General features: G+C 58.9%; 1 protein-coding gene across 1 annotated transcript in view; it reads left to right on the top strand.

The window, feature by feature from the left end:
- The window catches only part of SIPA1L3 (signal induced proliferation associated 1 like 3), a gene marked incomplete at its 5' end in the record, with an annotated part of 78,002 nt that overhangs the window by 46,250 nt on the left and 10,812 nt on the right, over positions 1 to 20,940 (top strand). Inside the window, 5 exons of the mRNA XM_004715848.2 lie at positions 1,208 to 1,326; positions 2,558 to 2,988; positions 12,019 to 12,228; positions 18,207 to 18,372; positions 19,224 to 19,473. Of these exons, the coding sequence (XP_004715905.1) occupies positions 1,208 to 1,326; positions 2,558 to 2,988; positions 12,019 to 12,228; positions 18,207 to 18,372; positions 19,224 to 19,473 (1,176 nt within the window). The remainder of the gene's footprint in view (positions 1 to 1,207; positions 1,327 to 2,557; positions 2,989 to 12,018; positions 12,229 to 18,206; positions 18,373 to 19,223; positions 19,474 to 20,940) is intronic.

Below are 20,940 nucleotides of genomic sequence, written 5' to 3'. Positions count from 1 at the left end.
AGAACTAGAAAGGCGAGGCTTCACCACCCATTTATCCCTCCGCCTTTCAACCAGCACCACATGTGATTATCGGCCAGGCTGGCACAATTAACTAACTCAGGTCTCTTTAAGCTTAACTTCGCATCTCAACCCCTCTGAAGTCCAAGTGCTTGTCCCGGTGGAGGGAGAGACAGAGGCGGCCTCTCAGGGCCGTGTGCCGGCCTGCAGGCAGCCAGGGCATGACAAGGAGCCTTCCTGGAGCAGAGGGCTGCGTGATGGGTTCCTGCAGTCAGCGGTTTGAACCCACCCTCCAGCCCTCGGGAGGAAGAGGAGGCTGCTGCTCCCATGAAGATTGGCGGTCTCGAGACCCACAGGAGCAGTTCGGCTCTGTCTGCCAGAATGGGCTGGGGGCAGGGGTCCTCACAACAGGAAAGGTCGTGACCTCAGGCACTGTCGGGATAAGAAGGAGCTCCCGGGACCACACTTCCCGTCAGCACCAAGAGAAGGCCAGACTCCAGCCAAGCTGGCCTGCTGGTGACCCTGCTGCTTCTGCCAGCCAGCTCCATCCTGCCCGCCCCCGCCCCCCCGCCCAGAACTGCTGCCAGCTTTGCTCCCAGTCAGACTTGGATCCACCCCGCCCCCCTCTAGTCCACCAAGCAGCAAGTGTTGCCGGACACTTAGCCTGCGCCCAGCCCTGCCCTCCTCCTGCCTCTGTCCCCTGGAGGCTGCTGTCTCCTCTCCGCGTGGCCTGAGGACTCTGCCATAAACCGACAAGCCCTGTTCCCCAGCCTCCACCAGGGACCGGGCAAGGCAGTCTGTGTGTGCAAATGGTCTCGAAGCCTGAATTGTGTGAGAAGGCCTTCTGGGGGCTGGGGCCAGTGTGGCCAGCCTGGTCAGGAGTGAGGACCCCCGCTCTCAGCGAGCAGCACTCGCCCCGCTCCTCTCCAGGCTTTGGAGGCCCTGGAAGCCGGTGGGGCGGGAGGGGATGGGGACAAGGCACAGAAAGGGATAGTCCTGTCCCAGGTCCCTACTGGGGAGGGTCACAAACTCTGCTGGCCAGTGACATACTAGACCATCTCGGCCACCTCACACGGAAGCATCCCCAGACGTCCGGCCCTGCCATGGGAGCCAGCCCAGCAGAGCAGCGACAGTGGGGGGGACCCCACAGCAGACTGCGCCGAGGGCATGAGAGTCTTGAGACAAGATCGGGTGTCCCGTCTTCCCACAGAGCCTCTGTGGCATGTGCCCGCCCAGGCCCGCCTCTCAGCCATGACTGGAAGCAGCAGCAGCAAGCACGCCTCCAGGCAGGACGCAGCCGGCAAAGATTCCCCCAACAGGCATTCCAAAGTGAGTCTGATCCCCACCTGCCCCAGGGGCAGACCCAGACTACAGGGGGGCGGGGCAGCTGCTCTGATGCCCAACCCCCCTCCAGGCTGCTCAGCGTGGCCTAGGTGTGACCTCTGAACCCCGACGGTGAGCACCTGTCCAGCTTCCATAGTGCAGAGATGCTGAAGGCTGGGTTTTGGAGTTAGAGCCAACCAGGACCACTTCCTGCCTTCTGAGCTCAGGGGCCTCACACCATGGCGTTTGCTTCCCCACAGCTCCCTAGAGCCCTCTGGTGGGTGTCCTCGGGGACCCTGCCTCCCTTCAAGGGATGCTGGGAAATGTGGTCCAGTGTACCCAGGCTGGGGAGGAGATTGTTTGGGTGGGCAAGGCAGTGTGACGCCCACTCTCCCAGTGGGCCTTTGAGGAGCACTCAGTGAGCCCCTGTCCTCGTGAAGCTGACGTCAATGCAGGCAAGATGCTGTGAGCAGATCAATCGATCACTGGCATAGCCCCAGAGACGACAGAGCTGAGCTAAGGGGAACCTTTAAGCGCAAACATCTCATGACGTGAGGGAGTGTGGAAGGAAGGCGGAGGGCGAAGGTTGGCATGATGGCGTGCAGGGATGCTCAGGGACAGCGAGGGGCTCTGGGGCTGGAGCACAGGGTGTGAGCACAGCTGGGAAGGAGGAGATGATGTTGGAACGGGTGGGAGACGACTGCACATGGGCCTCATGGGCCTGCCGAGCTGAAGAGAGAGCTGGCGCATGCTACACTGGGGCCCTAGCAGAGGGGGGCAGGGGGCAGGGCCAGGCCCAGGCCATGGGGGCCTGTGGAGGGAGGAGGGGGCCTGGTCCTGGGGCTGTCTTGAAAACAGCCAACAGGACCCTCTGTTGGGCTGGACAGGGGTCTGAGAACCAAAGCAGCCGGGCCCGGGGTGACACGGAGGCACTAAGTGGGGCCCCAGAAGGAAGGGGGAATTTTCCCAAGGAGGGAAAGATTTGGGATGGTACACAGGTGTGGAGTTTGAGGTGCCAGAAGCACATAGCAGGGTCTCAGTTACTCCTCCCAGCAACCCCAGGGCAGGCAAGGTGAGCGGGAAACTGAGTCACAGGGCTGTTGAGGCCTGTTGCCTGGGGTCACCCCTGTCTGCCTCCAGGGTCCACGCTGGGGTGGGTCCAGGAGGGAAGGGTCCAACACCCTGTGCACAGGCAGCCCTGGGCCAGGTGCCGCCCTCAGTCCCCTCTGCCTTACAGGGAGAGCCTCAGTACTCCAGCCACTCCAGCAGCACCACCCTGTCCAGCAACACGTCCAGCAGCCACAGCGACGACCGCTGGTTCGACCCCCTGGACCCCCTGGAGCCAGAGCAGGACCCCCTGTCCAAGGGCGGCTCCAGCGACAGTGGCATCGACACCTCCCTCTACACCTCCAGCCCCAGCTGCCTGCCCCTGGCCAAGACACCGCAACGGCCCGCCAACACGCACAAGCCCCAAGGCGGCCCGGGCCTCTGTGGCGGGGGACGGGAAGCTGCCGGGAGGCCCCACCACATGGACAGAAGGCGGGAGGTCTCACCCGCCCCGGCGGTGGCTGGCCAGAACAAGGGCTACCGGCCGAAGCTGTACTCCTCAGGCTCCAGCACCCCGACAGGCTTGGCCGGCGGCAGCCGAGACCCACTGAGGCAGCCCAGGTAAGGCCCAGTACCTCTGCCTCCCGGCTCCTGAGCACCTTCCACTTGCCTCAGCCCCACCAGACAGCCTGTGGGCCGAGAGCTTACTGGCTGGGCTGAAGGCTCAGGGCCAGCCCCCTGCTGCCCACCCGTGTCCCTCAAGGAGCTTAGGTCAAGGGAGAGACGTTTCTGCCCGTTTGTCTCTGGTCCTGTTCTCTCTGACCCTCTCTGCTGCTCTGACTGGCAGTTCTTACTGGGCCTGGGCTATACCGGCTGAGAAGCATTCTTTTCGCCTGGCGGTGATAGGAAGGGGGAGGGGTGTGGTGCGAAAGGAGGCCTGAAGGAAGCAACCCTGCAGAGTGGACCTGCAGTCAGAATCAGTGAGAACGCACAGCCTCCCGGAAAAGCCGTTCTGAAGGGCTTTGCCACCTTCAAGGCCCGTGGGCTCAGACAGGTTCCAAGACCCCCTTCAGCCGCCTTCTCCTTCTACATGGAGAGGTGAGGAGCTGGAGCACAGGTGGTCAGGGCCCAGGACCCCCAAAAAGAGGGCTGAGGGACCACCCTGGAGGGACTTACCTGCACACGGGGTCCCTGTCCCCTTGACCTTCCTCCGATGTCTGCGTGCTGGCACCAGCCTGAGGGTGCCCAGCCGCAGGAAGAATTGTGTCCAGGCCTGTGTGTAAGAGTGCCCATGCCAGCACGCCAATACCCATGTAGAGCTGCCCTCTAGGACAGAGGAGGCCCGCTTCGCTCTCCGGGGTTTCTGAGGCTGCCAGTCAGTCTGTATGGGTACAGACAGCCCCGTCGTCCTCCTGCAGAGCAGCTGGTGGGTTTGAGCAATGTGGACGCATTCTGTTTGCTTTGAGTGTTGGCGCTGCTGGCCGGCCCTTTATGAGCGGGGCTCTCAGATCTGACAGCTGTCCTCCATGGGTGCCTGGGATGCTGCAGGGGCCCCGGTGGTGCCAGTCAACCCACCACCCCTTCACAACCCCTCAGCGGGAGAGAGACATGCCAGTGTCTGTTTCTGGAGAGCCTTGTGGGGCGGCCGGGTCATCTTTGGGTTGCGGGGCCATGGCTTCCTATTCCTGAACCTCAAGACGGAGCCGGCATGCAGGGAGAGGGGGGCGCAGTGAGAGGAAGTGGGGGTTTCCTCTCTCTCTCTCCCCATTTCTGAGTCTCCCAGGCTCACTGACTTCTCTGAGCAGATTCCGTCCATTCACTTATTCAGTACTCCTCTGAGGCCTACTGTGTGCAGGCACTGTGTCGGGGAGTTGAGGAGAATTGCAGGGCAAATTTGGACAGACCCCGGCTCCCCAGAGCCAAGGCCTGTAAGGGAAACCCCACTGAGACTGCCATGAAGCTGTGCTCCCAGGGACCTGCAGGGTGGGGCGCACACAGTAGGACATTGTCTGAGGGGGAGAAGTGGGCTGGGCGTCTGAAGGATGAGTAGGCAAAGAACCCCGGTGGCACCGTGGTGAGGTGTTGGACGGCTAACCATAAGGTCAGGGGTTCAGATCCAGCTGGCGCTTTGTGGCGGCACAATGAGGCTGTCTGCTCCTCTAAAGGTCTGGGGTCTGAAGCCCTGTGAGGCCTGGAGGAGCCCTGGGGCACAGCAGGATGAGCCTGGCTGTCTTCTCAAGCCCAGCGCTGCTCCGCCAGCTATGACTCGGAGGCAGTGGGGGTCAGTGGGATTGACTGGTCCTAAGGGTCAGGCTGAGGACAGGACGGTCACCACCTGGGCATCTGACCCTGGCTGGCAGTGGACCGTGGCCAAGGCAAGCGGGGAGGCTGCAGTCCCTCAGCTAAGCGGCCTTGGTTGTGGTACCCCCCACTGCCATTCTGTGCACAGGCCCCCACTTGTGACCCCGAACGTGCTGTGGGGTGGAGTCTGGCAGCAGGGCCACCCCCAGGAGAGGGAGTCCTGGTGCCAGGGCGGGAGGGCAGGGACGACCCACCCTGAGAGGAGGGTTTGGGGGCCTCGATTAGGAGCCCAGCCGCAGCAAAAGAGAGCCCAGCCTGTGGTTGGGAGCGCTCATTTGCATACAGACAATTGCTGCTAATTGCAAATCATTCTTACCCACTCATTAAAGCTGCTTCCTGAAGTTTTCTCCTAGGCAACGGGCTTCAGCGTGGAGCCGCTTCCTTGGCACCTCCTTGCTAGAGGTGATCTGGGTGGAACTGGGAGCGGCCAACTGCCTCCTAACCCTGGGCTGTGTGTGCTGTGGTGAGCCTAGCTCACATTTGGATGAGTTTATTTAAAGAAGCACAGTGTCCGTGTGCAAGGGTGAGCGCCCTGGGCATGAGACAGAACCCGTGCTCCTCAGCTTCCCCATCTCTGAAATGGGGCCACGCAAGGTCACTGGGACACAAACCAGCAAACCAAACACCCTGCCGTCAAGTTGATCCCGACTCCCATCACCCAGAATCAAACTGCCCCTGTGGGTCCCGAGACCTGAGATCTTCACGGGTGCAAACAGCCTCCTCTTTCTCCTGCAGAGGGCCGGTGGGATGGAACCGCTGAAGTTGCAGGGACCCTACCAGAGCTAGTGCTCATTCAGCCCTTTGAAGGGTGCCTGCTGGGTGGTCCTCAAGCCTGGGGGCTGTTAGAATCACAGGGTGCTTGTCAAAGAGACCAGGCCCTGCCCCCACCCACCTAAATCAGAATGTGGGCCCTGGGCCAGGGCCCTGGGAACCCTTCCAGCCTCTGCCCTCAGGCTCAAAGTGAGAGAAGCGGGCCTTTCCCCAGAGGCAAAGGCCAGGCTTGGGGAGCGGAGAACAGAGGGGGTTAGCTGGTGCGGGAGCCCCAGGGATCTATGGGAACCCAAGGGAAAGGCCTGGAGAGAGGAGGCTGCCGGAGAGTAACCAGCCAGGGAGACGAGGACAAGGATGGGAACAGCTCCAGCCCCGGCTAGGCCCCATCCCCACCAGTCCGATGTCTTGGTGCCAGGCTAGGACTCAAGGCCTTCCTGTGCCTGCACCTCCCCACAGGCCCACCAGCTTCGCCCACACTGCCGCCTTTCACAGGCTGGCCCAGCCTTCTGCGGTCACGCACCCATTCCCCGGCATGTGCTGGAATGCTGCCTGGTATCAACTTCTGGCCAGCAGGCACCTTTGGAACAGGCTGCCTCGAGGTGCTGGATAATCACCTGGCCTCTGCTACCTCGGCACCCTGGGCCCCCAAGCCACATATAGCCGTGCGGGGCCCAGCTGGCACCGCAGACAGGCCCGGGCTGCCCTGGCTGCCCGTGTGCCAGGGGAGGCTGCACACAATGAATTCATGACTCTGCCGGGAAGCTGCTGAGGGGACCCTCTGGGATCTGAGCGTGCGTCGCCGCAGGGACACACGGACTTCTGATCTTACCTGCAAGGCAGGGATCATTTACCTGAGGGGATGGAAGAGGAGGTGGCAGGGGGTTACAGTTATGTGATGTTGACTTGGTTCCCCAAAACACTGGTGCTGCTGGTCTGAGTGGAGAGCCCCTGGGTGCTTGGCTCCCTAAGGCTTCAGGTCACCAGGCCTTTTTCGGAGAACACGTCTGGGTGAGCGCAGGCATCCGTACACGTTGCTGTGTGACTAAAACAGATGGCGTGTGGAGCGGTGTGCCTGTCAGCGGGGGGGCATGAGAAGGGTGTCCATCCTACCCCTGGACACAGGCTCCTGGGCTCAAAGGTAGAGAGAGTGAGGGGTGGCTGCAGGAGGCAGCGGAAATCAGACCCAAAGCCTCGTTGGCCTCTTTGGGGAAGAGTTAGATTCACTCTGGGAGCGGCTGACAAGCAGAGCGGCTGATGCAGCCAGAGCGCTTCTGAAGGGTGGTGTGTGCGCGGGAGGCCAGCCCCCAGGACGGCCGAGCTGGAGCTCAGAGCAACTGTGGGTGCAGCCATGGGGCGTTGCCAGGCGGAGGGGACGGAGCTCGCGGCACAGGTGAGCTACACATGCAGCAGGCGCCCTGGTGGCACAACACTTAACAGCTCAGCTAAACCCTAAAGGTTGTCGGTTCAAAGCCAGCAGCCACTCCGAGGAGAAAACCGTGTCCGGCTGCCTCCCTGGGAACCCCATGAAGGCAGGTGCCCTCTGTTACAGAAGGGTCACTTGTGAGTCGGAATCGCAGGGAAGGCAGTAGAAGGCACTGCCGTGAAAGCCAAGAGGGTGGGAACCATGTGGTGTTCCTGATGGGAAGGACCCCCAGCCTGCCATGGCGGGCTGTGGAGTGCGCCAAGGAGACTGGATTGGCAGGGTGAGCGGATCTGGGTCCTGGCCCACCGACTGGTGCAGAGAACTACAGGAAACTTGAACTTAACGTTTTAAAACTCACCTTGGGCTGGGCCAAGGAAAACGGAGGGCAGGGTGCTGGCAGGCGAGGGCTGGGCCCTGCCGTGGCCAGATGGAGCCCACAGCCTACCCTGGGCAGCAGCCCTGACCACGGAAGCCGCTGCAGCCTGTGCACCACCGCCCTACCCCACCCAGAGCTCCAGTGACTCCACAGACACTCCCCCCCAGACAGCCGTCACAGGAGCCCGCTGACAGGCGCCAGCGCCTGCTGTGGGCACCTCAGTGGGCTGGGCTCCCAGGCCGGCCCCCGCCTGGCCCGCACCCTCCCCTGGGGCCTGCCGGGTTCCAGTGCCGTTTGTCAGCGCCCAGCTCCACGTGGAGGAGCCGCCTGCTTCCCGCACAGCCGGCATCCCCAGGTGAACTGGAAGCATGTGGCCACGGACCCCCAGGCCGGTGCTGGCATCTCTGGCATGCCCTTCTGGGGACTCCTCCCCCAGAGGTAGCCCAGGGGCTGAGGACCAGCCCCCTACCCCGCTGGTGGCAGGTGTCCCTGTGTTAGCTAGGAGCTTGGAGCCACACCACAGGCATCCCAGGTGAGTCATTGGCAGTGTGGGAAGAGGCACCCAGGAAGGAGCACAGGAAGGAGCTACACGGGTCTGCAGGAAGAGACAGGGAGAGGGCACGCTAGAGAGGTGAGGGCAGTTGTCTGGGCCTAGCCAGAGTGAGGTGACGGAGCAGGAATGCGGCCCTCTTGCCTCTTGCAGCTTCCACCTCTCCTAGGCCCTGCCCCTAACGCTCCTCAGTTCACAGGGGCATTGTGGCCACTCCACAGCCTTTAGGTATCAACCCTGGCCCTGCGTGAGACAAGGGCCAGTGGTAGCTATGGTGGCGGCAACTGACTGAGTGGAGTCCTGTCGGACATGCACCACATGCACAGGCTTGGTGCCCTCAGCACCCCCACCGTGCCTGTCCCCGCTGCCCCATCAGGCCAGAGCCTGACACGTAGCCCTGGACCTGGTTCTGAAAGCTTTGTTTTGTTTTGAGCATAGAACCTTCCTTCACAGCAGCACCTCCAGTGCTCCCTTAAGATGCAAGACAGATAACACAGACCTGCCCAGGGCTCCCACAGAGTGCTGGCCGGCCTGGCCCCTGAGCCTGGACAACTAGCTTCTGTGCCCCACCCCACCCCCCACCCCCACCTTTATAACTGCCGCCTGGGGAACACTTCCTCCCGCGCCTGAGCCTGGGCTGAGCTGAGCATTTCACGGAGAGCATCCCAGAAAGCCAGAACTCTTGCTGCCCCATTTCTCCGATGAGATGAAAGGCCTCCCCAAGACTGTGGGGCCGGGATTGGGACCAGGCCAGGCGAACCCCAAAGCTGTTTTCTCACCTGCCTTTTCACAATCCATACATACGCCAATTGTATAAAGCACATTTGTACATTCATTGCCCTCATCATTCTCAAAACATTTGCCCTCCACGTAAGCCCCTGGCACCAGCTCCTCATTTTTCCCCTCCCTCCCCGCTCCCTCCTCCCTCATGAACCCTTGATAATTTATAAATCATTATTTTGTCATATCTCACACTGTCGACGTCTCCCTTCACCCACTTTTCTGTTGTCCGTCCCCCAGGGAGGAGGTCACATGTAGATCCTTGTCATTGGGTCCCCCTTTCCACCCCACCCTCCCTCTCAAGTGTACATTTTCCATTTGCCCCCTTTCATGTCTCTTCCTCCTGGAGATCCTCGTTTGTTACTTTGTCTCATCCTCGTACTTCTTCAGCATTATTCCTTTTCAGTTCCCCGAGCATCTCTAGCATAGCTCCTTTGGTTGTCATCTGCTAAATCCAACATCTGATAACACTCAGACAGTGTCTGTTGACTGCTGGTTTTTCCTGAATTTAAATTATCAGTATTTTCGGTCAGATACTAGATAGTCCAGAGAATACAGTGTAACAACTCAGGAGTTTGATTCGTTTCCTCAGAAGGTGGTGGGGTTATAGTTTGTTCCTCTGTTTACTGTTGAATCTGTGTCCTCTGAAGTGAGTAGCTGTTTACGTCTTTCTGGTTTATTTATTTTTTAAATCATTTTGCTGGAGGCTCGTACAGCTCGTAGCACAATCTGTACAGACATCCATTGTGAGAGCACATTTGTATGTATGTCATCATTTTCTTTTGTTTTTCATCATTTTCAAAGCATTTCTTTCTACTTGAGCCATTGGTGTCAGCTCATTTTTTTCCCCCTTCCACCCCCAGATTTTAAAGGTTTAAAATAAAATATGAGGGAGTTTCAAAAAGTTTTTTTTAAAAGAATTTTTGAAGCTCCCTCATATAATACAGAATTGTTAAATTCAATCCATATCTATCTGCAGAGTTGGTTTTTTTTAAATCATTTTATTGGGGGCTCGTACAATTCTTATCACAATCCATATATACATCCATTGTGTCAAGCACATATGTACATTTGTTGCCATCATCATTCTCAAAACATTTGCTTTCTACTTGAGCCCTTAATATCGGGTCCTCCTTTTTCCCCCTCCCTCATGAACCCTTCATAATTCATAAATTATTATTATTTTGTCATATGTTACACTGTCTGTCCGACGTCTCCCCTGCCCTCTTCTCTGCTGTCCATCCCCCAGGGAGGAGGTTATACGTAGATTCTTGTAATCGGTTCCCCCTTTCTACCCCACATTCCCTCCACCCTCCAGGCATCGCCACTCTCGCCACTGATCTTGAAGGAGTCAACTGTCCTGGATTCCCTGTGTTTCCAGTTCCTATCTGTACCAATGTACATCCTCTGGACTAGCTAGATTCATACGTAAGGCAGAATTGGGATCATGATAGTGGGGGGGGGGGCGTATAAGAACTAGAAGAAAGTTATATGTTTCATCGTTGCTACCCTGCACCCTGCCTGGCTCATCCCCTCCCCACAACCCTTCAGTCAGGGGGTGTCCAGTTGCCTACCAATGGGCTTTGAGCCTCCACTCTGTACTCATCCTCATTTACAGTGGTATGGTTTTTTTGTTCTTTGATGCTTAATACCTGATCCCTTCGACAGCTCATGGCCACACAGACTGGTGTGCTTCTTCCATGTGGGCTCTTTTTGGTTTATTATTATTATTGTTTTGGCTTTTTAAGACTGGCCTCTAAGAGGTCGCCCCATGTCTAAGTAAGGCAGAGTCCAGCCAGTGATTGGGTAGGGGTTGTGCCCAACCACCTTGAGCCAGTAAGGGTCTCCACTGGTGGATTTATTTGTGTGGGGGTAGTAAAGAAATGTAGTCAAGATTCAAACTGCTTGCAAGTCTATCTCAGCTTTTCTTTTGCATTGGCCTATCCACCTCCCGAACAGTCTGGAGGTCAGCACGTGGCTCCCTTGGTCCCTCTTGGGCTGTCTTGAGCTGTTGTGAATCTGCTTATTCACAACCACCAGCGCAGGCCAGAAAAGCCATTGTCACCATGGGCAATACCCACTGCCCCAGTCCACTGAGCAAGAGAAACTACTGTTGTTTGTGGCCTGTCCCAGCTCCGGAAGGACTGGGCTTCCTTCCTCCACGGGCTCTGTGGGAGATGCGAGGAGCTCCAGGCCCACCGTGGGCCACGTCCCACTGCTCTCATCCACAGTCCGGCAGGCTGGAAGCAGAACCACGGCTCTGGTTTGATTCTTGTGTCTGCCTGGTCACTTTCCAATTTCATCCTTCAAGGGGAGAGGATTGGTCAGTCACCTCCTCCGGCCAAAGGCAGAGGCAGAGGTGTCCCTCCTCATCACACCTCTTGTTGATAAATTGGGCTTCAGAACACACACCCGTTGGCTCCAAAGACATTTGTTTTCTCATTGAGCACCCTCTGCTTGAAATGGAAGCAGTTCACTTAAAACGCTTCAGAAGGTTGGTTGGCCTCAGCAGGGGGGAAGCCTGTGGGTCCCCAAGGACGGGATCCTCCTGGCGGAACCAGGTTCACGATGACATTGTAACACTGAGCCAACGAGAACTCGGCCCTTGGCCATGGCAAGCTGTGGTTTTAGACAAAATCGGCCAGAATGGAATCTGAGGCGCAGGAAGGGCTCAAGCACAGACTCCACAAACCAACAGCGTGCTCTCCAGGGGCTTAAGTAAAACACGTCAGACCCGTGTGCTCGTATGATCCTAGTTCTGTAAAAGGGTAACCCTCTATACAATTGCTCTTTCACACAAAACTCTCTCTTAGACACACACACACACAGTAACCCTCCCCCCCACCCCCACCTGCCACCTTAAAAAAAGTGCTTTTGCTCAGATTATACTCGTGTCTTCCTGATGTATACAAAATGCTGTGCAGAAATATGACCCAGGTTACCGTGAGAGAGGGACAGACCCCGCCTGGCACCCCCTCCAGCAGAGGAGCCCTGCAGAGCTGGGGCCTGTGCTGGCTGGGGACGTGCAGGCTGAGCACGCAGACCTGCAGGAGGCATCGCATTCCTCTGTGCCAGCGCTTCCCAACGTGGGTGATGCAGGGCGGTACCGGAACCGCCCAGGGGCCCTGCAGAGCAGATGCTTGCGCTGTATCCTGGGTTACAGTGGTCTGCAGACAAACGTTTTCTAAGTCTTTTTTTTTTTTTCTTCCTGAACATGGGGAGATAGACCAAATAAGTGTGGGATCCCACGCTGTATCCAGAGTCCCAGGTGTGTCACTTGCACAGCTGACCTTCTGTCATCGTCGCTTCCCGAGAGCCCATTCACACAGACCAGGTGTGCCAGCCGTGGGAACGGGCTCGGTTTTTCATCTCTCATCTTTTGCTTTGCAGCGGCACTGGCTACCCCACTCAGGTTTACAAAACTGCCAGCCCAGAGACGCCTCGACCCCCACCGCTGGCCCAGGCCAGCCCCTTCCAGCTCTCCGCCTCTGTCCCCAATTCCTTCTTCTCCAAGCAGCCTGTGCGCAATAAGCACTCCACAGGGTGGAAGAGAGCCGAGGAGCCCCCGCCACGACCACTTCCCTTCACCGACCCAAAGAAGTAAGTGCCTGGATGCCCAGCCAGTCGCCCGTCCAAGCCCACCTGGGCATCCCTGGGCCAAGGGAGGGGGCTGGGCCTCCTAGGGCCTTCAGCAGCCAGCTCTGCGCCAAGTCTCCGTCTGCACAGCAACTACGCCGTGAAGCAGACAGAGCTCACCGCCTCCAGGGCTGGCCGTGTGGCCGGGAGACGGGTCATCAACATGGCAAATAAGAAAACCAGCAAACCTAGTCACTGGCGTGAAGCTGTGTGGCTTCTGCGGGGAAGAACATTCCAGACAGAACAGCAAGTTCAAAGGGCCTGAGGCAGCAACATGGTTGAGCCACCTGTGTGAGGCAGGCCAGTGTGGCCAGGCCAGTGGACGTAAGCAGGGGAGAGAGAGGCCTGGGGTCAGAAAGGCGGTGGGGACAGCATGTAGGGTCTGTGACCATGCATAAATAAGGGCTTCAGTTTTTGTTCTGTGTGAGATGTGGAACCCCAGGAAGGTGTGGGGCAGATGAGGGCATGGACAGTTAGTGCCCTAGGGCTGCCACACAAAGCCTGGCGTCCAGCAGCCCCACGTGAAGGTGTTGGTCTCGCTGCGTACTCAGACGCGGTCTCTCGACCTCCTGGTGGCTCCTGGCCATCTTGCGGTCACCTGACTTGTCACCTGTGCCTGCATGTCACCTGGCCTTCTCCCGGACAGTCCTTCTCTTTTGAGGATCCTGTCTTTGCTGCACTAAGGGCCCACCCTGCTCCAGGACGACCTTGTGTTAACTAATCACGTCTGCAGTGACCCTAGCAGGTCACGTTCTGAGATCCTGGAAGGATGTGAATTTTGAGGGGACTATTGAAACCTCAATAGTAAAGCCACGAGGCTAAAGAGCTCACCCAGGGAAGGCACGCGGCTCAAAGGGCGAGGCTGCAGGCAGAGCCCGCAAAGGAGCCTCTGAGCCCACTGATGACCGCAGGAGGTCTCTCGGGGTTCAGGAAAGGCGGCAGGGCAGGAACTGTGGACCGCTAGAGGGCATGGCTCATGTCTGGAAAGAAAGTGAGAGGCACTTGGCTATGAGTTTTGCTTTAAGGCCAGAAGTAGCCCTGGTCACAGGGCGGCTATACTTTGGCCTGCATCCTTCAAGGTCAGCAGTTCAAAACCACGGGCCTCTCTGCAGAGGCTTTCTCCTTCCATAAAGAGTTCACAGCCCCGGTACCCCACAGGAGCAGTTCTGCCCTGTCCATGGGGTTACTGTGGGTCAGCATCGGTTCCGTGGCTGTGGTTTGGTTTGGGGTCGTGGCTGTGGAAGGGTCCTTGGTGGCACCGTGGGGGGAGCTCCGGGCTTCTCACCAGGAGGTGTGCAACTCAAAGCCCCTGCTGCCTCACAGGAGAGACAAGCCATCGATCCACAGCCTTGGAAACGCAGCTCCTTACTCGTGCTCTGTCCCCAGGGTGGCTCAGAGGGAGCCACTCGGGCAGTGGGTGGCGCGGGGTTTAGTTTTTAACGCAGGTTGGCCCGCACTATCTCACCAGGCTTGGTTCTAAGTCCCCTTCCCCAAGCTGGTTCCCTGAATCCCTGTGACAGCCCCACCCGTGAGGCAGCTCTGCCACTCTCCCCTGGTTGGAGAGGGGAGCACCCTGGCTGAGGGTGACAATGGGTGAGTCCGGGGGCCTGGTCCAAGGTCTTTGCTCTGTTGGGCCTGGACGAAAAGGCGTGGCAGCAGCCCTTCAAATGTGAGTGACACCGGGGCATCGGCATCGAGAAGCCGGGTCCCCAGATCTGTGGGCTTATCCCCACGGGCAATTAGATTTTGATCATGTCACTCCTCTGTTTAAAGCAGTGGTTCTCAACCTTCCAAATGCCACAACCCTTTAATACAGTTCCTCAGGTTAGGGTGACCCCCAACCATAAAAACTATTTTCGTTGCTACTTCATCGGTGTCATTTTGCTACTGTTACGAATCAGATGACCCCTGTGAAAGGGTCGTTCGACCCCCCAAAAGGGTCCCAACCTACAGGTTGAGAACCGCTGGCTTAAAGCTTCCAGCGACTTCCCCAGGGTGGGGCGAGGCCCACTGCCGCTGTGCACAGGTGTTGGTTTCGCACTGCCCAGCACCTCTCTGCCCTCAGACATGCCCAGGGGGTGCCCACCTTAGCCTCCACCTGGGCTCCTTCTCCTGCTGGAACATTCCCTCCAGACCCGCTCCTGGGCTGCCTCTATCCGGGTCAGTAGACGCTGCCTGCCTGGCACTCTGGGCTCTCCGTCAAGGGACAGTCAAGCCACGTGCACGAGGGCCGAGCGCAGAGCAGGAGGACGAGCCCCGGGGTGCTTAAGGGTCTTCGTCTGGAGAGGGGGGTGAGTGGATGCGGGGTGCTGGGAGGGAGGGCTGCATTGCCCCCACCTTTTCCACGTTGGTGACTTCAGTGCGCAGACAGTGTCAGGACCACCCCGGCATCCCATGAGCATGCCATGCTGGGAGAGAGCCCACCCTCCGTTGCCCTGAAGATGCTGCAGCCCCACAGGCAAGGGCCGGACGCCACCCGGAGCTGCCGGCGCTGCCCGTGGAGCGCGTGTCTGGGGCAGGTGTAGGTTCTGGGCAGCTTTGCTCAGGGGTCTCCTGTCACAGGAGACACCCCAAGGGGAACAAGGAGCCAGGCAGCTCGCGGCCAGGGCTGCGCAGCTTCGAGCATCTAGCAGCGGACACCAAGGGTTTGGGCTCCCTACATCCTTTGGCTTGAGGGAGCCCTGGGCCCAGCTCCAAGAACCCCACTGACCCCCTGCTTAAGTGCTTGGCCGCTGACCGGAAGGTTGATGGTTCACAGGCTCCTGTGCTGGAGCTAGGTGCGGCCTTTCAGCTGCCTTAAAGAAGCCTCCCGGGCCGGGCGGGATGGGGAGGCCGTGGTGGGGTGACTGTGCATCAGAGTCCACTCGGCAGCACTAGAGTGGGTTTAGTGTGGTTTGGTCTGGGCACCCACTAAAGTGCAGCTGGGGAGGGGCCGGGGCAGGCCTCACCCAGACCCCCCACTGGCCACTCCTGCCAAGGTCAGTCATTCTTGGAGCTGGGAGATGCACCTGCCACTAGCCACTAGCCACATTGGAAAGCCCCCAGCGTGGCGCTAATCAGCTCCATTAACCAGGTCCCGGGATGGGGTGGGGCTGGGGGCCGCCTCAGTTGGAAGCCAGCACTCCATGTCGTCCACTGGGATGAGGCCCAGCCACTTCTGCCACGGCCAGCGGAGAGAAAAGGAAGTTGCTGTTGGCTGAGTGTGCACCTCACCAAAGCCTTGGTGATGTTTCTGTCCTGTCTTTTCTAATGCAAAATGGTGTGTTGGCAGACGTGGCAAGTCAACTTGGCAAGAACCCTCTGCGTGTGGTCCTTGTGTATCCTTGGCACGGGGTAGAAATCCGCCCCCTCTCCCCCCTGGCCCGACACCCCTCCCCAGAGGCCACGCTGCTTGCTTGCTTCAGCTTCCCTCCAGGAAGTCCGGCGCTTCCCCGGCCCCCTCCTCGCTTGCTGGCGTGGCCGCTTCCTGTGTGTGCCCTTCTCACTTGCTCTCTGTCCAGGTGTGTGACAGTGGGCCCACATGCGTACAGACGTGCAGGTGTTTTCTAGCCTCTGTCCTCCGAGCAACAGGACACGGGGGTGAAGGCCAACCCAGGCACCGTGCCCTTCTCTGTGGCGGATGGGGTGCCGGCTCATGAAGCGGATCCCTTCCCCCCTTCCTTCACGGAGTGGCACTCCCACCCTGTGACCTCACTTCTCCTGCTTCCTCCCTGTGCCCCTCCCCCTCTCCCAGCACAATGCTTTGGGAACCTGCTCCTTGGGTCCTCCTTGTAGATCTGCCTGTTGGCTGGCTGAACATGAGGGTCCTGGGGATGGAATGAGTTCAGTTCCGGATCGGCGGGGTGACTGGTCTGTCGCCTTGGGAAAAAGACGAGCCGGAGCTTCTGCGATCTCTGCATCGCCTTTTCCACACACCTTTTGAAGCCGCCTCGTCTTTGTTTTTGAACCTGAAACTGACATCAGTTCACATTACTGCTTGAAACCCAGGAGCTGGAGCACACGGTGGGAATCCTTGCTGGAGAAAGTGGAAATGATCCCGGTGCTCTGACCCTGAGCTTCCCCTCAGGAGGTCTGTCCCGGCAGCCGCCTGCGGTGATGCCAGGGGGGCTGGAGGTGAGGGTCCTGCAAGATTGGTTCCTAGGAGCCAGGCTGCCACTGGAGACATTTGTTTTAAATAGCACGATGACTTTTTCCGGTTTACAAAGGTCATTTGTGCTTCTTGCAAAAGGAGGGAGAGAAAAACTCTAACTGGCTTCTGAGCGACGTACTCTTTAAATGTCATTTCTCGGCACGCTGCTGCTGCTGCTGTTGCCGCTGCTGCTGCCGCCGCCGCATGTCCGAGCTTGGTTGCGTCTGTGCCCCTCCTCCTTGGTGAAGGCCTCTCTCATTCCCACCGGCCTTCGACTCTCCCAAGCAGGATGTCCTTTGCCTGGACTTGCCCTCCGGCCATGTCCAAAGTTCGTGAGGCATCGCCTCTCCATCCCCACATCCAAGGAGCTTTCTGGCTGTACTTCTGTCCTTTTGTAGGCATTGCTGGTTGGGGCTGGTGGTGGTCTCCTTTTAAGAGACGGGAAAACAGATTCTGGCAGCTCCGTCCAGTTTTCTCACCTCCTAGTGAGAATCCTTGGGGAAAGACAAAGTTTTCTACTCCTGGAATGAGTTACAGCCTTAAAAAACCCCAGGGGCAGTTCTGCCAGTCCTGTAGTTCTACCCAGTTGCCAAGAGTTGGAATCCGGGAGGGAGGGGAAAAATGAGGACCTAATGTCGGGGGTTTAAATGGAGAGAAAATGTTTTGAGAAACGATGTACAAATGCGCTTTACACAATTGATGTGTGTATGGATTGGGATAACCGTTGTATGAGCCCCTAATAAAATGTTAAAAAAGAAAAAAAAAAGAAGTAAATTAGAAAACTCAAAAAACACACACACACACAAAAGAGTTGGAATCCGCTCGTTGGCAGTGAGTGAGTGGACTGGTTGGTTGGTTGGTTTTGAGCGCCCTGTAAGATTTACAGCCTTGGAAACCCACGGGGACAGTGCTGCCCCGTCCTGTGGAGTCACCGTGAGCCAGGGTCTACTGGAGGGCAGTACGTTTTTGAGGAAGAACCCTGGTCCCCAGCGGCGATCGCTGACCATGACGCCATTCAGATGGCTTTCTGCACGCAGACCCGTGTCGTGTGAGCAGAGGTGGGCGTGTCACACACGCAGCTCGGCTCTTGCGTGTGATCGGAGCGAGCCCACTGGAGACTGCAGCATTGACCTGCGGGGAGTCCTGCTCCCTCGTGGGCTGGCTGGGGGCCGCAATCCACGCACTTCCACCTGTAATGCAGGACATGTTCACTGGGCTCTCGCCCTCCTGTGGCTCAGGGCGGCTGGTAGACAGAGCACAAAGCAGACATGCGGAGAAGACAATTGCCGGTTGCCAGTGGCTTCTCTGAGGGGCACACACAGATGCGACCCCAGGCACGGTGCTCACAGTGCCTCTGGCGGCCAGGTGTTTCTTCCCAGGGGCCTGGGGGCTGGCTCAGACCCCCAAAGGTTTGGTTAGTGGCCGAACAGCTCAGTCGGGGAGGCTTGCGTCACAGCACCGCACACCCCAAGTCTGCAGGCCTCCCCTCCTCTACCCTCCACACCCTCACCATCTCACCCCTCGTCCGGGTCTCTGCCTGTTTCCCCCTACACCCCACACCCACACATGAAGGACCTGTCCCTGCTCCCCAGGACCCAGAACAGGCCAGGCACAAAGTTGGTACTTCCAGGAAAGGACTGGTGTGACGGGCGTGGGGAGACTGGCTATAGCCCCTCAGTTCTGCCGGTCTCCTCAGGGCACAGGGGGAGATGGACACCATCCACCCAGGGTGGCCTTCCTGGGTCCAGTCAGGTGTGAGAAAGGGCATGAGGCTCCCCCACGGCCCCTCTGACCTCTGACCTCCTCATTCCAGGCAGGTGGACACCAGCACGAAAAACGTCTTTGGGCAGCCTCGTCTGAGGGCATCGCTCCGCGACCTCCGCTCACCCCGGAAGAACTACAAGTCCACCATTGAGGATGACCTCAAGAAGCTCATCATCATGGACAGCCTGGGGCCTGAGCAGGAGCGAGACGCCGGGGTACGGGGTCCTCGAGACCCTCCGGTCTCTGCTCAGCCCCTTTCCTCGCCCTCTTGGTGTGGGCATCGGAGGCCGCCAAGGCTTGGGGCCATAATCGCTCTTTGGCCGCGAAGTTTATGAGAGAATGAGGTGCCTCGTGTGACGAGGAGCCCCAGCGGCTCTGTGTGTTAGATGGGGGGCTGCTCCCAGCAAGTTGGGTGGTTCACGCCCACTGGTGGCTCTGCCCCTTACCATCTTGGAAGCCCTGTGTGTTCTTTCCCTGCCCTAGAGGCCACTGGGAGTCGGCTTCCACCCCCATGTCAGCGGGTTTGGCTTGGAGCTTCTGAACACCTGTTTTGGAAGGGATTTTACTGTCTCTGGGTCCTCTTTCTTCCTCCTGGAGCCCAGGGTGGTGTGGAAACAGCTCCCAGCCCCAAACCAAGTGACCAGAGAGAGAGACCGAGAAGCAGGCTCTCTTGCCCCGGGAAGGGATGAGGCAAAAGCAGCAGACATCTGTGGAGCCCCGCACTCCGCTTGCTTCTCAGCCCCCAACCCTCTGCTCCATGCCTGGACCAGAGCGCCACCCACCAACCCTTTGTGCCCAGCTGTGCCCACCAGCGTCCCAGGCACAGCCCTGGGTCTCACTGGTCCAACCTGGACTGCCCCACCTACCCCTCCCCACCCCATTAACCAGTACTCAGGACAAGCCTGTCTCTTCCCCAGAGCCAAAAGTCAGCTGGTGAGGGGTGGGCACGGAGCAGGAGACCAGGATGCTGCCAGGGGCAGAAATGCATGCAGGTGTTCAGACAGGAAGCACCTCTGAGCCTTGCCCTCCGCGCACCTGTGACCTCCTGTCCCTGGTGTCTCGGCAGCAGTCCCCACAGAAGAGCCTGCAGCGGACACTGTCTGACGAGAGTCTGTGCAGTGGGCGCCGGGAGCCCAGCTTCGCCAGCTCGGCCAGCCTGGAGCCGGGGCTGCCCAGTGACGTGCTCTTCACCAGCACCGCCGCCTTCCCCTCCAGCACACTGCCTGCCCGCCGCCAGCACCAGCACCCCCACCTGCCCGGCGGCCCCAGCACCAGCCCTGCCACCACCACTGGAAACAGCTTCCCAGAGAAGAAATGTGAGCCTGGGGCCCCGGGCACCTTGGCAGGGTGGCAGTGGAAGGTCAACGGTTAGAGGCCATCTTGGTTGGGGGTCATCTGAGGGGAGGGAACTAAGGTGCACGTGAACCTCGGGGCTAAAGGGTCAAGCTCCAGGGTCACCAAGGAGCAGGCAGTCATTGGCCCAGCCTCAGGGGTCTTGAGAGGTCCGTGTACTGGATGGGGTCACCCCAGGGCCCCTAAGGATTGGGGTACCTTAGCTGTGTCCCCAGCTCCCCACCCTTTCCCCACTGGAGCACCAAGCAGTTACCATGAAAATGTTGATTTACCAGACAGACTCCCTACACCTGCCAGCAGAGGCACGAGAGTGTGATTCGCCCAGCCTGCGTGTCTGTCGCTGCCAGTGCTGACCAAACAGCCCTCCCGAGAGGCCAGCACTGGGCAGGCGGCCTCCAAGGGGCCTGGGCGAGGGTCCTCTCGGCAGTTCATCCCACTGCCTCAAAGGCTGCGATCTAAAAGGCAATACGTTTTGACCAAACTCACAGACACTCAGCACGAACCATTGCCACTCTTATTGGAATCTGATCTTCTGATACTCTGGCTCTGCCATGAGTCAGGCCTGCATCTCTGGACCACAGGTCCCTCTCCTCACACACCACACACTCCGGGGCCAGCTCCCCACCTGTTATCAGCTTGTGGCTGGCCAGTGGCATCTCACACTTAACACCACCAGACCATGTGTACGAACACACGTGTACACACACATGCACATTCCCCCTATGTCCCACGCTGCCATAGGCTTCTCCTTCTCTGTTAGCAGCAACTCCGTCCTGCTGTGCTCAGGCCCCAAACCTGGACATCGTCCAGACCCTTCTCCTCCTCCCGCCTCCACACCCATCTTCCCAGAAATCCTGTGGCCACACCTGTGAAGTAGCTCAGGGTCTGCCCACTGGTCCCTCTGCCGCACCCTCCTGGACCATCTTAGCCTCCCTGCCCCACCTGCCTGCCAGGGCCACTGCCCACCCAGCAGGCTGGTGCTCTGAACACTTGAGTCAGCCCAGAAGTCGCCCATGGCTGCGTCTCCTGGGGAGAAGGCCAAGGGGCCCCCAGATTGCCCAGCGGCCTCGTTGACCCAGCCCGTCCCCTCTGACCTAGACTACTACTCAGCCCTCACCTGCTCGGTGCTAGCCATTGCTCCCAAAACGCACCCAGTCTTGCCTCGGGCCTTTGCACTCGAAAACATCATGAAGAGCGAGCAGTCTGCCACTTGACTCATCATGGGACATGGCTTTGCCTTCCCAAGTTGCTCCTCTAGTCAGTGATCCCTGCCAGGCACAGGATTCCCCATGGCTCCCCTCCTCCCCGCAGAGCAAGGTCTGCGCAGCAGGGCCCGCCCACGCAGCTGGTGGGAATTGGCACGCGCACATACACGTCTTCTCTGCCCCCACCCCGCTGACCTTTCCCCCAGCACTTTCCGTCTTGTCTCA

This window comes from Echinops telfairi, unplaced genomic scaffold (assembly GCF_000313985.2).
Source record: "Echinops telfairi isolate 266 unplaced genomic scaffold, ASM31398v2 ScPeMD7_655;HRSCAF=1070, whole genome shotgun sequence".
NCBI lineage: Eukaryota > Metazoa > Chordata > Mammalia > Afrosoricida > Tenrecidae > Echinops > Echinops telfairi.
Note: the sequence above shows the minus strand (reverse complement) of the source record. Positions and strands in the feature narration are given on the sequence as shown.